Source organism: Planococcus citri, chromosome 4, assembly GCF_950023065.1.
Source record: "Planococcus citri chromosome 4, ihPlaCitr1.1, whole genome shotgun sequence".
NCBI lineage: Eukaryota > Metazoa > Arthropoda > Insecta > Hemiptera > Pseudococcidae > Planococcus > Planococcus citri.
The window spans coordinates 30,158,748-30,183,480 of NC_088680.1; the positions used below are offsets into that span (position 1 = coordinate 30,158,748).

A 24,733-nucleotide genomic window follows, 5' to 3' on the forward strand; every position below is an offset into this window, starting at 1 on the left:
ACTCACCTGAGTTGAAACTCAAATCTCTCATCTCTCACGATAATTAGTCAAAATTTTGATTTTACTGTGTATCCTACATTTCACATTTTTGTACCTACTCCTAAACTAATCTCCTGTGTACTTATACAATTCGATTATATTTCCTTTTAAAGTTGTACATTGAATTTTATAACGCAAAATTGTAAACTTTATCGAAAATGTTTTCATTTGTTCGACTACCCTTTAGGTATTCCTACTCAGATCAATTTTACGCGAAAATGGCGAACATCCTCTTACCACCACCGATCAGAGTTCCAGAACCAGAGCTCGTATTTACATACATGGATGCGATATGTGAGAAATGTCATGCGTCAATGTTATACATAACACCGGAACCGTTACCAGAAGCGAATTTCGACACGGGTATAGTCAACGGAAACAAACCCATGATTATTGGATCGTGCGGACACGTATATCACGCTGCTTGCCTCTTGGACCGCTTCTGTGAAACTCGAAAATTCGACGACGAGAATGAAATATGGGGAAGATGTTCACTACCATCCTGCACGACTCCCTTTTTACTCGAAAACATTCGAACACTCGAACTATCGACAATCGTCAGGCGATTCGAGGAACCCGCGAATATGAGAGTAAGTAGGTTGGAGATGAATCAGCAACTGCAGACAGCGTTACGTACTACCGAAATCACCAAGAATCGAATCGAAACTCTTCATCAACAATTAATTCAGACGGAAGCAAACTGTAAGTGTAAAGTTGAAACAATGGATCAACAATTAAAGTGGTACAGGGAGCAATTTAGGATCACGAACGAGGAGTTACGGAGATACCGGCAATCTGGCAGAACTCCAGCCGACCTGTTAAGACTGGAAAACATCGATGTCGACACAACTGTATCAACTTCAATGGCCCAACCCGCAGCTACGTACTCATCATCGATTAATTCAGTGATTACAAATGTAACCACTACTCCATCGGTACAAACTCCTTCATTCGTCAACTTCTCATTCACAAACATTCCGACCACCAACACTGCATCATCATCGACTCCGATCTGTTCGACGTTATCAGTCAACCGGCCACCTGGTTTACGAGCATTAACCGTAGCACCACCGGCAAACCATTCGACGCAATTCCAACCGCAATCGACCGCCGAAATGAATCGATTCTGGAATCCGCAAGCTCCATCCGATCGTTTAAGATCATACTTTCGATCATCAAATGGTAATACGAAATTTCTATTTAACGCAAAACAACAAGTACGCAATCGCACACCGACACCACCAGCTCCGACACCAAACGAACCGAAGGTAGACGCAAGTGTAGCTGCGACAACTGTCGCAACTACCAACGTAACACCTTCAGTTTCGACAAATAAAACCACATCAACGACTAAAACGACATCGATCGCTACGTCAAAAACTGCGACTAAAACGACGATGTCGTCTACATCATCTCCGTCCACGTCAAAGAAGACTGTTGCGACATATAGTAAATCATCGGCGGCGAAATCGACTTCCACCACTACAACGTCGGTACACTCATCTCCGAAGATGTCACCTGCAACGGTAAAGAAACAAAATCTGAAAAGTACCAACGATACTAAGTTCGATAAACCTAAAGCGTCAAGTTCGCCAAAACCCGATCGATCGAGGTCTACAGTAAGTAACGAAAAATCAAAAGCATCGTCGTCCACGAAATCGAACTCGAATACATATGCTACAGCTACTAAAAACAGCGGTGATTTCAAACCAAAAAGCTCCAACAGCCGTAGTATAAATGAACACCGTACGCACTCAAGCCGCAACGAAAACTCGAAAGGCGATTACCGTTCCAGTTCTTCAAACCGCAACCGTTCCAGAGAAAAGACCTCAGCGGAATACCTTGAAGAAATCGATAGAATTTTCCAAAATCGTAAATCGAACTCACACGATCGCAGAGATTCATCAAAAGAAAATCGCGAATATCGAGATGACCGATCAAGAAATGAAAGACGCTCAACCGACCGCAGAAAGGCAGACGGTACATATGTGCCGAAAACCTCTTCTACGCCTAAAGAAACATACAGCAGGCAAGCAAACGATTATCGCCGCGATTCACCTTTGGACGGACAGTACCCGGAAAATCGCCACCCGGGGTATGATCAACGGCGGACTAACTATGACACGTATCAGTCAAGCTACGATAACCGTTATATTGCGAATCGATCAAGAATGACCAATGAACAATCTCGAAATTCTCAAGCGCCGTCAATTAGACAATCGACGCCTCAACGAACTTTAAACAGCACCGCGTCTTCAGGTACACCATCGCCGAATAAACAGGTCAGAGTTCGCGGTACTCACGCGAATGTTCAAAAATACCGAAATCGATATTTAATTCGTTTCGGTGCCGAATCAGTTGAATTGGCACCTTGGCATCCTAACAATTCTTACCCACTCCAATTCACAGCAATTGCTCGCGAAATTGGAGTGGAGAAATTCGCCGTAAGCATCGCAGCCCATAACATGCCAATCGTCGGAGACGGGCATGCCGTAGGTCTGACCCGATTTATTATTCGCAAAGAGACATATGCTGATGACATCGACACCGAAACATTACGATACAATATGTCGATCATTGATCTAATTACAATATTCGAGAAGTTCAAGAAAGCTCCAAAACGACTAATGGTTTCGATAGGAAACTTCGACGTATTTATGAGAATGCCAATTGACATTTTCAGAAAGCATTTTACTACTTTCCTGAACACGGTGATGTCATACGGTGCCGAAGAAATTTTATTCTTGCCTCTAATAAAATACCCAGAACAGGATGCTCATTTTTTCGATGAAATTACAGATGTAATTTCAGCCAATTGGGATGGTTTATCGAATGGTACGATGAAAGTAAAAGTAATTCCACCATTTCCGAAGAACACGCCCCAATTGGAGCGTGTAAGGGTGAGCGTGATGGGTCCCTTTTACGCCGAAGAGTACTACGAGCAACAAGCGCAATTCATCCGTGAAAACTACGTACCTGTACCCATAAATATGGCGAAGAAACACGGTCTAGTCCAACCGCCGTACGTAAATATTCCGCCGTCAACTGCCTCCCATTTTGGAATTCTACCCGTCGAAAATTCTGAAAGCTCCATCGACCAGAACCTACAAGCTAAAATAGATGCTCGCGTTGAAAGTTTGTTCTCAAATGAATCTACAACCACCGAAGCGAAGCCTGTCGAGGAGCAAAAACTGAGCTCTAGCCAACCTACACTTACTAATGAACCGATTTCGACGATCTCTACAAATGTAGAGTCCATGATAACTTCTCCGATCCAATCCGAACACGTGTCAGATGTGGAAATGGAAGAAAAAGCTTATTTCGAATCAGGTGATTTGAACATGGAAACCGAATACATAAATCCGCTAGATTTATCCGATGGCTCTCTACCTCATGATATTCACCGTGAAGGAGAGTTAGAACGAATGAAACTAATTAACGAAAACCAAAACGTAATCAATGCTGAGATTTCATCTGATACCTCTAGCAACAATGAAGAAAACCTTGAAAATTCGAGGAAACAATTTAACCACGATATGCGTAACCGGTTACATAAGTCTTATCTCGAACATTTGACCAGTACTCAACAAGATATTGAGAATACGCGTAAAATAATTACGAGAGTGACCGAATACACCGAAGCAGTTAATGCGAACTCGAACAAAGTTGCCCAAGCTATTGAGGAATTGCAAAACGCAAATTCATGTGACGCTCTCAATCTCACCTTAACCAACGCTTCGTCGAAAAATTCCTCAAGGAGTTCGTCAAAATCTCGTTCTGAACGCAACGCTGACGAAACATCTGTTTCGTCAAATCAAGACTTCAAGGCTCCCGATTCGGTTAATCCGAAAAAATCGGTTAAAAAATCGAAAAAGAGCAAAAAATCTCCAGTTCGGTCATCTCCGCGTCTATCCCATAAAAAGGAGAAACTCACGCTCGAAGAAGAAGCTCTCCAAATCGCTGCCAATCGCACCGCTCGATTACCTGGGTTTGCTGCACTGTCCGATACATCTGTCTCGGACGATCTAAACTTATTCTCAACAACGGTGGATCTAACAGCTCCAGCGACAGTTTCGTACGCATCAGCATCTACAGATGAAGAATCTTCTCTTACGGACGATAGAAATTTGTCGCTAAAAGCTATACAAGAAAGCTCAACGGTCCCAGACACTGACACAAACTCCATCTCACAACCGGAAGAGCTATCGTCGTCAGAAATTTTACAGCCGCCGATTATTCCGGCACCGACTGAAACTTTATCGCCAATAAAGGAAACCGTAACCGCAGAACAGGTATTAGAGGCAGTCAATTATATTCACAACGTGTTTAATACCTGTGCTAATCCATCTACTGCTGAAACTAACACTTCTCAATCCCAGCATGAAATTGGGGATTGGGAAAGCCAACTTGAACCAGGTGATCCTTCGTCATGGACCAATAATGAGAACGAAACATCTGTTTCGGACTCGGTTCTAATTGAACTGGGCCTAGTACCCAAAAGTCTCGAGACCTTTGACGACGACGACGACCTATAATTTCAATTGAAATTATTAAAACGCTTGCTTCGCATGTTATGTCCTTGCTTTGCATGTCAAATTTCCGTATCGTAAATGAGCAATCGCTCAATAACTCGAAAAATCGATTTTAATATTTATTTGTTCACAGGGTAAAAAGAAGAAATCCTTTTTTAAAGGCTGGTTAATGTAAAATAAACGTATATAGAAGCGGCTCGACTTGCGCCATCGCCGATACATAAAATTCGAATACACGTAACGACTACCATCACAACGCAAGCTGATGGGAAAGTAGCTGAAAATTACCATCGAAAACTCTACATCAACCATATCTTCTTACGCCTGGACAAAAATCTGTAAATATTACCAAGGGTTATTCCCAAAAAGTTGTAAATATTTTGAACTCATTTCATTGTTACGAAATGTTAAATTTTTTTTATATATAATTTTTTTTTCTCTCAACGAAATTTCTTAGAATTTTTTGTTTTTATTTTTCACGAAACATTTTCTACATCTCTATGTAAATAATCAAAACCATTTTGTTTTCATAACTATATAATTTTTTTTTCCTTTCGTGACTAGAATTAATATTCTTTATCAGTTTTTGACTACTCATATATACAATTTTTTTTTCTTTTCTATGTTTGATATTTTTGTTACGAGAAGTTTTTTACCCTTTTTACCTATTATTTTTCCTTCTCGCAAGACCATTTTTTTTTACTTTATATATTCTATACGATAATTTTCTTTCGTTTATCATAAACCAAATTGCTATCGCACTGGAAGATTCATTTTTTGATTTTTTTTTATTTCTTATTTAGAATAATAACTTATAATTTTTACGACGACAATTTCATATTGTAATTTCAAAAATTTTATCTCGTCGTCTATTCTATTTACCTATGATCCAGTGCCCTTATTTTTTATTTTATTTTCTCTTCTATGTCTTTTTTGACGCGATTATGTCTGTGTGGATACATTTGTCTCCACACATAGCCAATTTGTGTCAAAATTTTCCTTATTTAACAAGATGACTACAGATGCTAGCCAATATCGTCGACCACTTTTTCCATTTTTGGAGACTGGACCCCTCAGTGTCTGCTGTCACTCAGTCATCTTGCACGGTCATCAGGGTGATCCGATGCCGAGGTGTCGGTTTGCTTTTGGTGATTTGTGTGGGGTGATTGATGAGAGTGGATGCTGTGGATGTTCCAGAATCCTATCTTTAATACTTACTCTCTTGTCTCAATACGTATCCTTCTCATATGAGAAAGTGCGGGGGGCAGGAGAGGTAACGTGGTCCACGTATACAGCCAGTACAATATGGCGACTCTTGTGTTCTTCCGAGCTTTCTCCCATGCGAATTATTCGTATGGATTAAAGTTCAGAGGGGCATATGAGAGGTGTCATATTGGCCTGGTTTGTATACGTGATATTATACAAATTATTGGCTAGTAAACTTGAGAGTCAGCTTTGTAAACAATACACTTGTCTTGTTTACAAAGTTGACATCGTCATTATGTATTTTAACTCCGGACTTGAAAGGCATAATCGCGTCAAATAAGATTCAATTCTAATTCTTTGGTTAATTCTAATCGGGTTAAAACGACAATTCTTCTTAAAAGATTGTCGTATTTATTCTCTTATTTTATAATAAGTTTCTATTGATTTTATAATCATAATAAACAATTTTCTACCGTTTTGTGACCAATTGTTTATCAGTTCGCGACTTATTTCATTACGATGACGTTTTCTTATTATATCTGAGTGAGCTGTTTACGGTGAAACGATACTTCTTCATAGAGAGGGATTTTAATCCATCTACCATCCGAGTAATTAGTATCACGTAGACCTCAGGTACATTACAAGATTAACTATATCATACTAAATGAAAGAAACGTAGGTAATTAATAACAATACATACCAGATGTCTGTCAAAATTCGGATGGTTTTTAGGGGACTTTTTGAAAAATATATATCTGGAGGCTCCAGAACGGCTGGAAACTACCCCGGACTTTTTAAATTAGAGAAACAGAAAATCATCTTACCCCAGTTGGAGTCACTTCTCAATAGAATTTTGATAATGGCAATTACAGCGATCAAATGCGGTGCCCACACTCTTCAACTTGTCGTATAAACAGTCTTGCAACAAAGCAACATCTAACCACAGATACTATCAGATATTATAGATCTGCGTACCTACTGCAATGAGCTGAAGATTTTGATGTGAGAAGTCGATTTTTCTACTCTTTGAAAATTTATAATTCAAGAAATAAAAACTCATGGTTTTTGGAAAATATTTGTATTTTTCAAACTTGACACAAATTTTTCTCAACTATTTCCAAATTTCTCAACGTTTTTCTAATTTACCCAATTTATACCAAAAATTCTTCAACTTTTTGCCAACATTTTTCTGTCTAGGTTTTCATCGCCCCCCTCCACAAACCGCCGTTTTGCACTTTCAAATACTCGCTTGTAAGCTATCACAAGAAATATTCGAGTCAGATGTTTCATGGTCTGATTCAACGCCGCCGTTGTTACGTTTTTCCGCCACTCACTTCATTCTATACCTTAGATATATTCGCGTCATTTCTTCAATACTGAATTTTGAAATCAACGATCTTGAAAAAAAAGTTTATATAATTCAGCACAAGTGGAATGGGTTCTATGGATAGACGAATATTGTACTTGTTCAATGGATAAGGAAATGAAACGTTACTTTTTATAACTTTGCGCATCTACATAAATAATACGTAACAGAATAAATCTCCCCCCCCCCCCCAAGAATTGAAATTTACTACAAAGTGCTTGTTAAACACCGAACAATTATCGTCAGAGACTCGAGAGTCTTCATTAATTATAGAGATTTAAATGCTAAAAAAATTACCAATGACTTTTGCAATAATTTTTTAATAAATGAATAGAAAAAACGAGGCAAATATACCGTAGTTCGTTGAAGATACATGATTACACTAAAAAAATAGGCGAATAGAAGAAAATACAACTTCGCATTACAACTTTTTCAACGTTTTACTTCGTTTGGGTTTCTTTCTTTGAGGCTTCTTTGCCTGATCTGCTGCAGGTTTCTTTATTTTGAAGATGCTTCGTCTGTCTTGTTCCAAATTTCTTTTTTTGAAGCTTCTTCGCCTACTTAACGATGTATGCGTTGTTTTCGACTTCGTTTAACGTGTGGTAATGCCTCTCACAGTGGCCAATGTAAATTGGCCAAATCGTTTGGCGATACAAACACTTCATTGTAAGATTCTCTATCTAATAAGGAGTCTGCAATTAAGAATAAGTGTGAGTATAACCATACAAATTGCCAGGTACTTTTGTACTTTGATAATTTGTCAACAATTATCAATTTTTCACTTCATTAGTAATTTTACTTATTTTCAGTTTTGACTTCTTTGGTTTTTATTCCAAATTTTTCTTTCTTTCTTCAATTTCATCGAGCACACGTTTTCTTGGCCGCATTCGATTCATTTTCACACTCTGTATAGGATTCCTTTTCATACTCGGCATCAGCTCATTTTCTTCGGGCTCGGCATCAAATTTATTATCAGACTCGATCTCCGATTCATTTGTTGCAGTTACTTATTAGAAAGCAGATGAGCGTAGTTTACTTTTGTTTTGAGGACCTTTGAGTTCATTGGTCTCCAACACTGTTATGAAATCGTGAGCAGTCTGTGTTTATAATGACGACTAAAAAAAATAGGTTAGTGAAATACACGATTCATCACAAATTCGCCAGTAACTTTATTCGAATTCAAATTCAAATGAATTTACGTTTTATTTGAATGATTTCTAGATACGTCGTTGGCGAGAAATCTGGTAGCAGCAATGGAATCGCGAGAATAAAAAAAAAAAACTATTCAATAATCCGATCCATTTTTCCAAACTTTTACCTATGCTTACATCCGATTCTCAGAAACAAACTATCAGACAGTGCTGGTAAGACTCCAAATTTCTTAAAATTTGGAATAGAGCAAGTTTTCAGCTTGCAACCCCCAAAGGTTGGATTGTGGTGTTCAATAAATCCCAATCTATACCTCTGGTAGCAGGAATCTGTTTAATCAATCTGAGAATGTAATGTTCATTCTCCACCATTCGAACCAGCATATCGTAAAGTGGCATCCATGGCATCCATCTATGAGCAAAATGAAAAAAAAATTGTTGAAAAATTTATATACGTATTAAACTGGAAATCTAGTGATGGGCGAATATCTATTCGTGTACATAATTCGAATACTCGATGCGAAAATTACCCGATGATCTCCAAGTATCGAATACAAAAGTAGGCTATTCGGCGAATATTCGAATAATTTTCTATATTATTCGGCGATTCGAATCTCAGTAATATTACGAAGAGAATAAAATTTCATCTCAAAACCTGAAGTTGATTTTCCTACAAGCTTTCGCTCAGTTCTTCAGCCTGAAAGAACAAGTGAAACATACAGAGTGGCGCAAAAAGTTAGTATTTCGATTTTCACATTTCGAGAAGTTTTAGTTTTTAGTAAAAAAAAAAAATCAAAAACTAAGCATCCTAGAAAAAACTAATGACATTATGACGATGGGAAATTTATTAATTCTCTACAAATTTTTTCGACTTCATTTTTCTGTAGGATGCTCCGTTTTGCCTTCAGATCAATTTTTAATGAAGTCGAGAAAAATTGTAGAGAATTAAATTTACAATCATCATAATGTTATTTGTTTTGTTTAGGATGTTTGGTTTTTCATTTTTTCTTTACGAAAAAACTAAAACTTTTTGATATTTGAAAATCGGAATATCAACTTTTGGGCCACTCTGTATAACCGCATGTGCAAAAAATAAAAAACGTTTTCCTAAAAGCAGCCCTGGATGTAGGCATGGGCAGAGTGGGCGGTAGCCCAGGGCGGCAAAATTTTAGGGATGGCAAAGTTTCAATTTTTTCCACTACTTTTTAAATTTAAAATGTAAAATATTATGACGATTGATAAAAAAAATTAAGGTCGTCAGCTGGATAAAAAATACTTCTTGAATTGCTACCTTGCATATCTAAAATACCATATTAAAAAAAATGAATTCCATGATTCAATCAAGAAATTCTCCGAAGCAAAATTCAGAAAACGGTTGTTTAAATTATAAAAAATTTAAAATAATTTTGAATATTGATTTTATTATTTTATTTAATAGGTATTAAAAATGTTCTTAGATTTCTTAAAATTTTTAATAAAATTGAGTTTCGAACTGTTTGCTTCCAGATCTGTTGAAGAAAAAAATTATACCTCATAAATTAAAAGCAAAAAAACAGCAAGTTTTTCCATGAGGAAGAACATTAATTTTTTCGAGTTTAAAAGCAGACAATCAAAATTTAAGTGCTTTACCTTCAGTTGTTTGTTTTGAGAGAGATGAATTTGAATTTTTGAATGCTTCGTCTGGTGAAGGCTGAGATTTAGAACACCTCTCGGCACTTTCAACATTAGGATCTTGAGAAAGTAAATTTCCGTCAATTTCCATTTTAGTATGTTCAGAGGTCGAATCATCAGGAATTTCTGGAATTTTTCGAGGCATAAATAAGACAATTGAAAATTTGATGAAACGGTCACAATGATACGTGGGTAATATTTATATCTAACAAATACAAAAATATCAAATTTATTTCTTATAAAATTTAAATCAAATTCGCACCTTGTGATAATTGTTCTGAAGAAGACAAAACTGAACTTTCTAAGTTTCCAGCTGCTGATTGAGTTTGAGAATAGTTTCCCACACATTTTGGGTCAAAATCTCCAGAATCAAGTTTGTCGATTGTTTCCAATTCGATCTCTTCAGAAGTACACTGAGTAGGAATTTCTGTCGATTCATAGCAACAAATTTAAAATTATGCAATAGAATTTGAAATCTCAATTTGGAACAATGTGTACAGTTTTGAGTTTTACTTAATTACCTTTCTCTTTGATTTCCACCATTACCAAATTTGAGCTTGAAGCATCGCCTTCATCTTTGTGTGGACTCTTACAATTGGACGAACTCATGTCTTCATCACATGGATCAGAATCTACAAAATACCAAAACCGAATACCATTAATCAATTTTATAATCAATTTTATTCGTAAAACATCCTGAAATAAAATTTGTGAAAAGTAGCAAAAACAAAATTGCTTTCACGTAAGTCAAGTAAGTAGGTATAGGTACCTAATTCAATGGATAGGTTTCCTTTTATTCATTTATTGTGATCGCACGAAATTTTTTTATTAATACCTACCTACTTATTTAAAATGTTGAAAAACGAGAAAATGAATTATTTACTCAGTCGATTTTTTGCCCCCCAAATTTTCATAATTCAACTCGGGCGATATCCCTGTGGGCGCCCCTGAGAACATGAGTAGAATAAAACAAGATATCAGCGACAAGCGCCATCGAATAAAATTGCCTTTGCAACCGGATAAAAACATACACGTATAAAATAATTATACCTAAACGTAAGTGAAATTCGAAATAATCGATAAAAATAAAAGACACAATCGAGTGATTTTTGCACGAATGTGCAGTCAGTTCAGCTAACCATACTGAATGACTTTAGACGCTAATTAGACAGACAACGACAATCATGAGTCAGTCAAAATCGACTCGAGTAGATGCGCTAACTTCTGACCATTTAATGATTTGGTGAAAATATCGGCGATGTTCATTTTACCGTTTACTTTGACTAATGCCCCCTTTTTGCTTCGCAGTACCTCGCCGAAGAGCTTGAACAGTCCGTCGAAGCTGTTATGATGGCTACGGCGGAGTTGGTTCTCACGTAGGAAGCTTCAGTGACTGGACCAGAAAGTGAGAAATGGAAAGAAGCGGTTTTTGCTGAGCTTGAGAATCTTCGTCGAATGAATACCTACGAGGTTGTTGAGCGACCTGCAAATAAAAAAGTTTTAGGAGTTGAGTGGGTTTTCAGAAAAAACCAAGACGAAGTGTATAAAGCGAGGTTGGTTGTTTTGGGTTTTATGGAAAAGTTGATAGTTGATGACACTGATGTGTACACTGTAGTCGTTTCGGTTTCGCCGTTGTGATACCTATCACAGGAGCGGTTCTCTACGGTCAATTACCAACCGAGTTTATTGTTGCCTAAGGGTTTTGAATACGTTGGTCCGGTGAAAGATCCGGTTTGGGAGCTGTGGGGGTCGTTATACGGAGACGGACTAAGACTCACTATCAGTCCACTTACTGGGTATGAGGAGTTGAAGCGAGTGTTGTATAAGATTGGCTTGGTTGTTTCCGTTTATTGCGCTACTTTGTTCGTCAGCAAACTGATGCCCACCAGGTGCATTGTAGCTGTATACGTTGATGACCTTATGGTCACTGGCTTCGACAATGCGCTAATTGAAGAGGTTCTGGACCTGTCAAAAAGGAACTATTCTGTAAAAGATTTCGGCCCTGTGCAAAATTACCTTGGTGTAAGATTTACTCGTACCAATGATAGTCTTCTGCTCGATCAAAGCGAGTTATTGATACAGTCTCTTATGTTCGGACAGATGGTAGTACGCGTGTTGATATGAAATAGACAGAAAAAAGACAAAGACAGGCATAATTAATCGAAATGCAGTTGAAAGTTGACAGAGAAATTTCATTTTGATTCATTTACTAACGAATGAAATTACGCGGTTAGTTGATTAGAGCCAAATATTATTTAACGATCTATTATTGACGCGATTAATGAGAAAATTTTGATGGAAAATTAATAAAAATTACTTACTATACTTATCACAGTTATCACGGATTTACTGATCCGGAGATCAGTGAATCCAGCAGTTGCTCCAAATTTACAATTTGGGCGTTTGAAACAGGATTTTTTCCTGTAGAATTAGAGGAATACTTTTTTCTGGATTGCCTCATTAGTTCACTTAAGAAGTGCGGCAATTTTATAAATAGTCTCCGCTCACGGCTAAGCCATAAAAGTCGATTATTAGACGCTTCAGTATTATGTGTTGCCTACTGGCACCTACTGTTTTACCGTCTTATCATTATTACAGGGTTTAATGGTGATTACGGTAGCTTTGCACCTTTCATTCTTTTGATCTTGAGATTATAGTCTCCCCTCATCAATGTCGACACAATGATGACCAGAAGCATAGAACAGAACTTGAAGATAAATTTGCAAATTATACTCAACTTTCAAGTTCTGTTCTACACTTGTTTCTTTTTTATGATATACATGTACAATGAATTTTATGCCAAATATGGCATATTGCAATGTTCTCAAAATACAAAAATTCCTAAAGTTTTTATAAATTGTGAAACACATACATATGTGATACTAAAATTATTCACAAGATGGTACCATTTTTGTAAATTCCCATACTGTTTGGAAGAACTCTAGAAACTTGCGTTCTTAGTTGATTTACTACTTTTTTTACACCCAGAATTTTTATGAGGATGCTGCTTTGTTGCAAGGCTATTCCTACGGCAAGACAACAGATTATTGTTGTGCAACGCCGCAGGAGTAGGTACCATCTTCAACCTAATCAGGATTCAGGAAAAGAGTGTTGCCCTGTACATGATGAAACAATTACAATTTCAATTATATTATTTAAGAAAAATAATGGAAAACGTATTACAGTTATTAGAAAGTAGATGATCGTAGTATACCTTTGTTTTGAGGACCTATGGAGTACATTTATTCTGGTCTCCAGCAGTCAGATGTAAGAATAGGTAAAAGGTTGGAAAAATGGATCGGATTGTTGCATAGTTTTTTTTAATCTCGCGATTCCATTGCATGGTGGTACAATCAGCCACAGGTGGCGGCGTATGCATACTCAATTTGGTTATTGTCTACCTCAAGGGCCAGATGCTGCTGACATTGAGCACAAATGATGGTGAAGTACTCAGTCAGTAGTCATGCTGTATATTATTCGAATAAAAAAAATATATAGACAGAAAAAAGACAAAGACAGGCATAATTAATCGAAATGCAGTTGAAAGTTGACAGAGAAATTTCATTTTGATTTATTTACAAACGAATGAAATTACGCGGTTAATCGATTAATTAGAGACAAATATTATTCAATGATCTATTATAGACGCTATTGATTAGAAAATTTTGATGGGAAATTAATAAAAATTACTTACTGTGGTTTAATTGCTTCTTTAGTTTTCATTTTTTTGATCTTGGAGATTATAGTCTCCTGTCATCAATGTCGACGCAATGACGACCAGAAGACCCGGTATTACGAAACGTACTAGGCTTACTTCAATTTTTCCTTGTGGCTGCAAAGAACACAAAAAACAAATTTTAAGTATAAAATGCAAAAAATAGATAGAAAATTGGAAAATTAATAAAAATGATTTATGTACTTATCAGGGAGATCATCATGGATTCGCGGCTAGGGTCCGATGAACAGGTTGCCGGGCATCCATAAGTAAAATGCCACTATTAAAGAGTAATTCTGTGGTGTAGGTGCTTCTGCTCCGTGTTTAACTGATCCGGAGATCGGTGAATCCAGCAGTTGCTCCAAATTTACAATTTGGGCGTTTGAAACAGGGGTTTTCCCTGTAGAATTAGAGGATTACTTTTTTCTGGATCCAGTCTCTAGTTCACTTAGAAAGTGCGGCAATTTTTTAAATTGTCTCTGCTTATTGTTAAGTCATAAAAGTCGATTAATAGACTCGTTGGTATTATGTGTTGCCTACTGGCACCTCGCACCTCCTGTTTTACCCTATATCATTATTTGGGGGGGGGGGTTTAATGTTGAATACAGTGGCTTTGCATCTTTTATTCCTTTGATCTTGAGATCATAGTCTGTTTAAAACAAAACTAATGACATAATGACGATGGGAAATTTATTAATTCTCTACAAATTTTCTCGACTTCATTTTTCTGTAGGACGAATCACTTTCAGAAACGAATCAGAATGAATAAATAATTTTTTGAGAGTTTGAAAAATTCTAAACACCATAGAAAAATAGTAACAAACTAATCTAAAAATAGAATAAAATAAAATAGAAATAAAAAAGAAAAAATGAATCGAAATAAAAGCAGACTTGGTAATTTGAGATCTATTCGTTTATTTCGTTCAAAACATCATCAACTATAAAAAATTCATCTGCTTCATCCTCCTGTATAACTTTTCTCGCCTGTTTCTCTTCAAGATGTTCATTATCACGTTTTAAAGGGTAACTACTTTCGCGATATGGTTATAATTAGCTACAAGGAGATGGTATTTAGAAGATGATACAAGTAATTTAATCAATCGTATTCGTCGGGTGATCAGCTGGTACATATAAACGCTGGAATCGTACATCTGTTGTGAGTTGTGTTGAAACTCATAGGTAACGTAATTCCCGCTGGATTTGATCTCTGAAGGTATACCCAGCTCGATTTCCCAGGACGATTGGGAAAGACTGCACGCTGAACACCGCCGTCGTATACCCGGATATTGTTGCCTAATATGGTACACTGAAAACAATTTTTTCCTAGGCATTACTCTCCGTATTTTTAAAATTTCATATTTCACTCGTCACATGTTGAGAGCTCGCATTTACTTACCTCAATCTTCTGCTAGTTCCCAATCTGGGTACCATTCTACGAATGATACTGATTGATAAATTTGGCTCCTTATGGCGAACACTGCACTGGCCTTCACTTGCGGAAGAATATCTTCACACGCGGAGATGACAATGTTATGGGATCCTCTTGCAAAGTACTCAAGAAGTCGTGTCTGAATCATTCGAAAGGTTTTGTGTTCGGTTTTATTGGGAAGTCCACACTGAAAACAATTTTTTCCTAGGCGTCACTCTCCACATTTTTAAAATTTCATATTTCACTCGTCACATGTTGAGAGCTCGCATTTACTTACCTCTTCTGCTAGTTCCCAATCCGGGTACCATGCTACGAATGCGTCTGATTTATAAATTTGGCCCCTTCTTGGTTAAAAGTAGAACTAAACTCACATCTAAGGTACCAAAATTCTCGTGGTGCCTGTCTGTTTGATGCTTATATGGTAGTCTTTAATCCCAATGATTTTGTCTGCCCTGGATTCGAACTTGTCACAGGGATCATCGCACGGATTTACAGCTTGGGTCCGATGAACAGGTTTCCGGCATCCATAAGTAAAATGCCGCTGTTAACGAATACTCCGGTGGTGTAGATGCTTTTGCTCCGTGTTTCACTTTCCAGTTGCTCCAAATTTACAATTTGGGCTTTTGAAAGTGGATTTTTTCCTGTAGAATTAGAAAATTACTTACTTTTTTCTGGTTTGCCTAATTTTTTTAAATTACTTACTTTTTTGTGGATTGCCTAATTGTTGGTGTTATGTGTTGTCTACTGGCACCTACTGTTTTACCGTCTATCATTATTAGGGGGTTTAATGGTGAATACGGTGGCTTTGCATCTTTCATTCCTTTGTGTTAGCAACCATGTTCCTGCCTTCTGTCTTGGAGAATTCCAGAATCATTCATAAGGCCTAAACAATGAAACGACGTCAAAGTACGATACTGAATTTCTAAATACTCCGTCAGTAATGAATTCGCGAAACAATTAAAAGACGAACAATATTTAATTGAGTAATAAAAATATTATTCTCAATATAACAAAACTCAAAATAACGCCAAAATACATTCTACATGAAACACAAATAGAACATCATATCAAATTACAAATTAAAAGAATGTACGAGTATGCACCTCAATTCCATTCTCCTTGCTGAGAGATAACGAACACTTATTGCCAATCGTTTAACAGAAGAAAGATCAGCGTACTCATCAATCATGAGCTATAATTTTTGCTTTTCAAGTACATAATTATGTCGATTAGAAAGGTGAAACGATATTGTCGATATTCGGCGTTTCAAATCATATTACGTAGAGAATAAAATTACATCTCAAAACCTGAATTAAGTTGACTTTCCTACAAAGCTTTCGCGCTGTTCTTCAGCCTGAAAAAACATGTTGGCACAAAAGTTTGAATTTCAATTTTCACGTTTCAAACAGTTTTAATTTTTTGTAAGAAAAAAATCAAAAACTGAGCATCCTATAGAAAAAAAACTAAGACATAATGACGACGGGAAATTAATTAATTCTCTACAAATTTTCTCGACTTCATTTTTCTGTAGGACGCTCCGTTTTGCCTACAAATCGATTTTTTTTAAAATGAAATTTGAAAATTTTGCAAACTGAGTTTCATAAAAATCGATCTGGAGGCGAAACGATACGTCCTACAGAAAAATGAAGTTGTCCCGCAGTTTTCGTCACGTCTTTTTCAGATTGCGAATGGAACTCATTTAGATTGGGAAGGTTTAGCGATGGCATTTACAATTTCCAGTTAAGCCTGTATGCTTTTTTTCCTTTCAAGATTTGAATTTGATTCTTCTTAACTTCCACCACATACTCTATCAGACGATGTAATTGCTGATTGGTGAAATAACTACATACAATGTAGTCAACTTTTGCAATTTATTTACCCCAAGCAATACTATTTTTAAATTCTAAAGGTTTTTAGTTAATGAGCCCGAGCCTAAGCAAATCGAGTGTAAAAGATTTTGAAAATTTTACATTCAGGAGGTAAAAATGAATTGTTTTTGGTGAAAAGTTGCCAAAGCTGAGACACTGCTCATTTCTTTTCTGTGTAACTTTTCTCGCCTGTTTCTCTTCAAGACTTTCATTACATATCACGTTTCAAGGGACAGGTACATAGTTTTTGAGTTGAACTTCTGAAACATCCGGTTTGTTGGAACAAAATTCTCACAGCACAGAAAATATTTTACTGCGATTCTGACTCTGGTGATGCCGTTCTGCACTTTTCAACATTTCAACCAATCAGGTGCTAAGTAGATCACTTATGTATTCCATACAATTTACTCATAGTGTAAACCGTAACGAATACAAAACTGATAATTTGTTGAGATGAAAAAAATTTACCTGAAATCACTCTAACCTAAATGATGCACGTACTTCGTTCATGCATAGGTATTCTGGCTACGGGCAAATAGAATAATCTTTATAATTTTAAAATTCTATTTATATTTGACTGGAATCATTTCCAGTTCTTGACGATTCGATAAAAGCGCTCATCATTTTTTAAATCTTGTTTTTGTAACTTTGTATAGAGAACTGTTTTAGCGGAGACATCAATAAGTTTTATTTTTATTGATGAATTCACCAGCTTCAATAGTTTTTGATAGAATAACATAAATAATAGGCTAGAAAAAAAATAAGGATATACCTATTCAATAAATTCATAAATTTACCTCGTGAATTAGTTTTCGTTATTTTTCCTGTCTGTTTCAGAAAATTTCTCAGCTACCCTTATTCATATTTGCCATCGACCTCGAACAATTTAAAAACATCATGTTGAAAAAACTCGTATAATCACTTTTAGAAACGAATCAAAATGAACTAATGATTTTGTGAGAGTTTGAATAATTCTAAACACCATAGAAAAATGGTAACAAACTAATCTGAAAAATAAAAAATAAAATAAAATTGAAACAAAGAAGAAAAAATGAATCGAAATAAAAGCAGACTTGTAATTAGAGATCTATTCGTTTATTTCGTTCAAAACATCATCAACTAAAAAAAAATTCATCTGCTTCATCCTCCTGTATAACTTTTCTCGCCTGTTTCTCTTCAAGACTTTCGTTATCACGTTTTAAAGGGTACTTTCGCGATATCGTCATAATAAGCTACAAGAAGACGGTATTTAGAAGATGATACGAGTGATTCAATCAATCGAATATGGTTGCCTAATATGGTACACAAAAAACAAATTTTTCCTAGGCGTAACTCTCCATATTTTTAAAATTTCATAATATTTCACTCGTCACATGTTGAAAGCTCGCATTTACTTACCTCATTCATTCCTGGTTATAAGATCCTAAAATTCGCAGTGCCTTGCCTGTTTGATGTAATTGTACATTGGGTTATTGATTGTTCTCCTTATATAGTAGTCTGTAATCCCAATGATATTGTCTGCCCTGGATTCGAACTTATCACATGGATCATCGTCACGGATTTGCGGCATGGGGTCCGATGAACAGGTGCCGGGCATCCATAAGTAAAATGCCGCTATTAACGAATAATCCGGTGGTGTAGGTGCTTCTGCTCCGTGTTTTACAGTGAATCCAGCAGTTGCTCCAAATTTACTATTCGGGCATTTGAAACCAGATTTTTCCAGTTGAATTAGAAGAATACTTACTTTTTCTTTAATTCACTTAGAAAGTGCGGCAATTTACTCAAATGGTCTACCTTTACAGCTGGCAATTTTCTTAAATCGTACCAAAATTCGTGGTGCCTGTCTGTTTGATGTAATTGTACGTCTGGGTTATTGATTGATCTCCTTATATGGTAGTCTTTAATCCCAATGATTTTGTCTGCCCTGGATTCAAACTTATCACAGGGATCATCGTCTCTGATTTGCGGCTTGGGTCCGATGAACAGGTTTCCGGGCATCCATAAGTAAAATGCCGCCATTAACGAATAATCCGGTGGTGTAGGTGCTGCTGCTCCGTGTTTCACTTCACTGATCCGGAGATCAGTGAATCCAATAATTGCTCCAAATTAACAATTCGGGCGTTTGAAAGTGGATTTTTTCCTGTAGAATAATTAGAAGATTACCTTACTTTTTTCTAGATTGCCTTTTTGGCACAATTTGCGCTACATTATTTGTCGTCATCTCAGCTATCTAAATATCTTCACATTCGCCCTTCAAATCTTGAATATCTCATTTGTCGGCTACAGGTAGCAATCTATAGGCTGATTTGTAAGTACGTCTTTTCTATCTCTCCTTTATAAATATATCGTAAAAAAGGTTCAAAATTTCCTGGCTCATATCAGGAATGACTATTCAATTATATAACGACGAAGGATACTATTTATTTCTATAAGAAATGTTGAGGAATGTTCTCAAAATGCAGAAATTCCTAAAATGTTTTTATAAATTGTGAAATACATACATGTGTGATACTAAAATTATCTACAAGATGGTACCATTTTTGTAAATTCCCATACTCTTCAGAAGAACTCTAGAAACTTGCGTTCTTAGTTGTTTTACTACTTTTTTTACACCCAGAATTTTTCTGAGGATGTTGCTTTGTTGCAAGGCTGTTCCTACGGCAAGGCAACAGATGATTATTAGATGGTAATTTAATACTGAAAGTCACTCCAAAATATGTAGATAGGTAGTAAGTAATGTGAGAAAGTGAGATTAAGCTGGAAACTATAATAATACGGGGCAAATCTTTTTCAAGTACCATTGCTACTGAATTGTGAACACCGAACATCACGTTGGCTCCATCGGTATAGCAAACCCCATCATATTTTGCGTACCGTCAGGTGGGGTGGAATAGGACGATTTTCGAGGTTTTTTTAAATTTATTCCAAAACTAATTAAGTTATCAAGCTAATTTTTTTTCCCACGGAATTGTATGTCCTTTGGCTATAAGTAGACCCCCTCCAAAAAATTCTCGCCCCCTCCCCCATTTTTCATAACCGCTCAAAGTAGGCAAGGTCGAACCTTAGAAAATGGGGTGAGAATGGACACCCATAAGAATACATGTAAAATCGATTTAAAAAAACGCATTTATTGACGAATTAAACAACATTTGACATATTTACGAACGTGTGCCGACCCCTAATAACTTTCGCCGGTTCATCTAAGAGCTCCAGTATAGTTGAAAATGCGACCTCTTCGGGAGCTTTAGGCATTTCGAGCTCCAAGCGTTTTAGCGATTTCGATAAATTGTACGGATAGATCCCAGTTGCCATAAAACCAGCTCTCATGTTCGCTTGGCATCGTGCGCCGACGGAAACGGGAGTATTCTTAAGAAGAGTCGGAAAGGAGTCTTTGAACTGTGCCTTCTTATGTTCGTGATGAAACTCTTGTAGCACAGCCCTCCACGCTTCCTCGAGGGGATGAAAAACCGCCACATCTAGCGGCTGTAACAGATGTGTCGAATTTGGCGGCAGTAGAACAAAGTGAATATTATTCGTCTCGCATTTTTTGATAACACCGAATGATAGATGGCTGGCCAAATTATCGCCAATCATGATCTTTTTTCCGGGCAGTTTTTTTAGGTAGGGAAGCGCCAATTTATTGAACCAGTCGGCAAACGTAACCTCATCGAACCACCCAGACTTCGTACGATTAAATCGGCCGCCATGTACGCTGTTCAATATCCAGGTGGTCCATAGGCACTCACTTTTGTAGTTTTGTAGACAACGTATGGTGGCAGCATGTCTCCACTGACGGTGCCTGCCATAATGACCGATACGCCAACTTTTGAGTGCTCACGCATAAGGCTCGGATACTTCATTCCCCTACGCACCAAAACCTTGACTTTACCCGGATCATCTACAAAAGCAGACTCGTCGTAGTTCAAGATATTACTTGGTGGAACGTCTTTCAATACTTTCTCCAAGTGTAAGGGAAATTTTTTTATCGTTTCTGGGCACACTTCAGCACGAGCCATTTTCATATTCTCCGCCAATCGTTGTGAAAGATCATGATGTCTCCTCAAGAACAGTCGTCCCCAATCCGGTCCTGGTAAATTATTTTTAAAACGAGAACTTTTCGTATTCACAGCATTCAAATAAGATCTGACCAAATATCTGAAATACATACGTGTATACACACGTTAGTAAGTAAGTACGAGACCAATTTCATGTTGCGCAACGCCGCATGAGTACCATCTTCATGTCATTCTCCATGGAATACGTATAACATCGATGTCAAATAATTATAAATTAGAATAATATACGAGTATGTTCCTCAATGATTGTTAATAAGTATGTACTTCTTCAATTCCCTTCTCCCTGTTAAGATAAGGAACACTTATTGCCAATCGTTTAACAGAAGAAAGATCAGTCAACTCATCAATCATGAGCGATAATTTTTGCTTTTCAAGTACATAATGTTTATTAGAAAGGTGAAACGATATTGTCGATATTTTTATCAATGACATTGGTAATTATCGAAGCGCACTTTTATCGGTGACGTGACATGCGATTTTCCTTTGAACGGTTTTATATCGATGCCGATTACTTTTAACCACTTCAACAGTTCATCACAAGTGGAAAAAGGCAGATTTCTTTTTGAAATGAATAACGCAGCTTCACAGCCTGGTATTTTCATTTCAATTATACGAGCTCGTTGAGCAAAAACTGCCATGTTTTGTAAGGTAATTCGGCATCAATTCCTTTACTTTTAATACAATTTTAATTTTAGCCACGTTATCATGTTTTTAGAAACTTGAGGTCGTTTTAACGCAGTAATCCCATCACTGCCGCAGGAGAATACTTTGTTGAAACAATATTTAATACACTCGAATTTCGTAGTCCCTAAAACAGTATGCGAAGTATTCATATTGTAGTTGAATTACATGATCTACGAATATCGAATAGGTACAAAAGTAGGCTACTCGGCGAATATTCGACTGATTTTCCAAATTATTCGGCCGCCTTTGACGATCTTTAGGAATATCACGCGACGCATCTTGCAGCCACCTGAGGACGTATTGCAGGACATGAAAAATATACAAAAGTGAAATACTTTCTGGCCAGACCATTTTTGCTGCACCAATCTCAGCTGCACAATTAGCAGTCATGATAACATTTTGGAAAGTTCTGTTTAAAAAATGAACCGCCAAGACTTGCCAATAAATAATTTTGATACAGTGTAAACCCTGTTGAAAAAGGTTACATTCGAACGTACTAATCATATGAAATCAGCTGTGAGTGATAAAGATAAAGAACAAGCTCTCGCTTTCAAACCCAACAAAGATGGTAACAAACTAATCTAATGAAAAATGAATAGAAAATATACATATAATAATGACTTTTCTGAAACTTTGAGTCTCAACCACATTGACGGTGGCCGGCATAGGGCACCATAAAAAATGATAAACTAGTCTATATGAAAAACGAATTGAAATTAAAAAATTACTTTTTCGAGAGTTTGAATAATATTCTAAACGCCATAGAAAAAAGAATAACAAACTAATGTAAATAAAAAAAGTAAAGTAAAAACGAATTGAAATAAAAAAGAGAAAATGAATCGAAATAAAAGCAGACTTGTTAATTTGAGATCTAGTCGTTGATTTCGTTCAAAACATCATCAGCTAAAAAAAATCATCTGCTTCCTCCTCCTGTACGTATAACATTTCTCGCCTGTTTCTCTTCTTCAAGAATTTCATTATCACGTTTTAAAGAGTACGTATTTTTTGAGTTGAACGTCTGAAACATCCGGTTTGTTGGGACAAAATTTTCACAGCACAGGAAATGTTTTACTGTGATTCAGACTCTGATGATGCTGTTCACTTTTCAACATCTAAGTGGACATATGTACCTACATTTATTCCATACCATTTACTCATAACGTAAACCGTATAACGAATACAAAACTGATAATTTGTTGAGAAAAAGAAAATTTACCTGAAATCACTCTTAAGTTCGGATAGATCGTACTGCAGCTTCTACCTATAATCACCTAAACATCGTCAACGATGGTGAAATCGGAAAGCCCGAGCCGGTAACCTATACTTAACAAAATTTACAATTCAGTAATTCAAAATAAGGATTTCAATGGTTAATTAATTTTAGAAAACTGGTTCTTTGAATCGTTTACAACATACCGAGTCATTCATATTAACTATACACTTTCAAAGTAGGTATATTGTAGAAAAATTGCTATACTTATATAATTAAATGTATTTTATTTGCTGCACTGAATACCATTAATGCGGGGTATTTTTTGCCGCAAACACCCCGACAGCATAGTATATTAATGTTTGGCTACAGAAGTGATTGCGTGAATCTAATTGTTTTGCCAAAGTCTTACCAAAAAGCTCATTTTTTTAGTGGCGCAATTTTTGAAAGTCAAAAGCTTGGTCACTGGGAAAGAAATCTTTATGGAAAACTTTCACGCGGCGGCCATCACGATTTCTCTTCCATACAATTTTAAAAAACCAAACTGGCAATACAACTTTTTCAATATTATTTTATTCGAAATGAACCGCATTTACATTTTAACACACGCGAATGAAAGAAAAAGAAGAGTTATTTATTAATTCTAACAACTGTCCGCAGGGAAAGGAGCCATAAAGACTCAATATAAACACCCTGTTCACATGAAATAAGAAGCTATTTTGGACAAATGCGTGTCTAATCAGACCTTACTTTTCGATCAAGCCTAAGAGGTTTTTGATCTTCTCGTACAGAATCTGATTGGGTCGTGAGAAATGTCCAAATATGGCCATTATTAGCAAGATGATGTAGTTTTTTTGATCCAAGGAGAGGAAATTGGACCCGTTGTCGTTATGTAACTGACACCTGAATGATGCGCTCTCCTCCTCAAGTGTCTAGAATGGTTGTATGTACATATTTGTACCTTTGCTTTCTCCTATTACGATGGAAGATTTTAGACTGAATAGGTCTTCTCTAGAGATCGTTCCCTCCTGGTCTTGAATTTTCTTTATTGTGCGTTTCCTAGAAATTTTACCTATTTAGAGGAGATACGTTCAATAGAGATTAAGGTCTGAATAATGATAAAACCAAGCATGATACATTTTATACCAACTTACATACTCGGATGTTAGACATTCTGGTATTCTATGCAACCAAGTTCAGACGGAATGAGTCCAAAGTTTGAATTGCCCCCCATCGGCCCTCTTTTATATACCTGAACGATACAGCCTCTTCAAGTGGAAGATAAAACTAATTTTTGCCCACTTCCTGATGTCTAATACTATTTCCACTCCCACGAATGTAGAAGACTGCAAAATAGAATTATTTTAAAATCCAAAAAGGACCTGATATTATGAAAAAAATATGGTTTAACAAGCTACGATGTGTTTTATTTCTATTAATTTAATATCCTATTCATTACAAAATTAAACCCGGTGATTATTGAGCTACCACCCGCGTTAATTTATCTACCGGTCTTGAATCGTGACCAATCAATTTTAGATGGATGGGTTTACGAGTCAACAATTGATGGAAAAAAACTAACTCAAATATTATGGTATGTAGTTATATTAAGTATGTTTTTTACACGGATTCGGGATTATGCTTGCATGATCTGGATTATGGATTGTCAAAATCCTGTTTTGTTTTTTTTTTACAAATGTACAATCAGTTTTTGAAAATACGGTTGTTCTTTTTACCGGATTTTAAACAGATTAAATCCGGATCATTGAAAATCCATAATCTACTGGGG

The 24,733-nt window shown here is 36.4% G+C and overlaps 1 protein-coding gene across 1 annotated transcript; it reads left to right on the forward strand.

Annotated features, from left to right (window-relative positions):
* Positions 1-257: 257 nt before the first annotated feature.
* LOC135845148 (uncharacterized) lies at positions 258-5,346 on the forward strand. The gene is made up of 2 exons (XM_065363612.1): positions 258-4,331; positions 4,705-5,346. Exons 1-2 carry the CDS (start codon positions 258-260, stop codon positions 4,744-4,746), a joined length of 4,116 nt encoding a protein of 1,371 aa, XP_065219684.1. The 3' UTR covers positions 4,747-5,346.
* Positions 5,347-24,733: the final 19,387 nt, after the last annotated feature.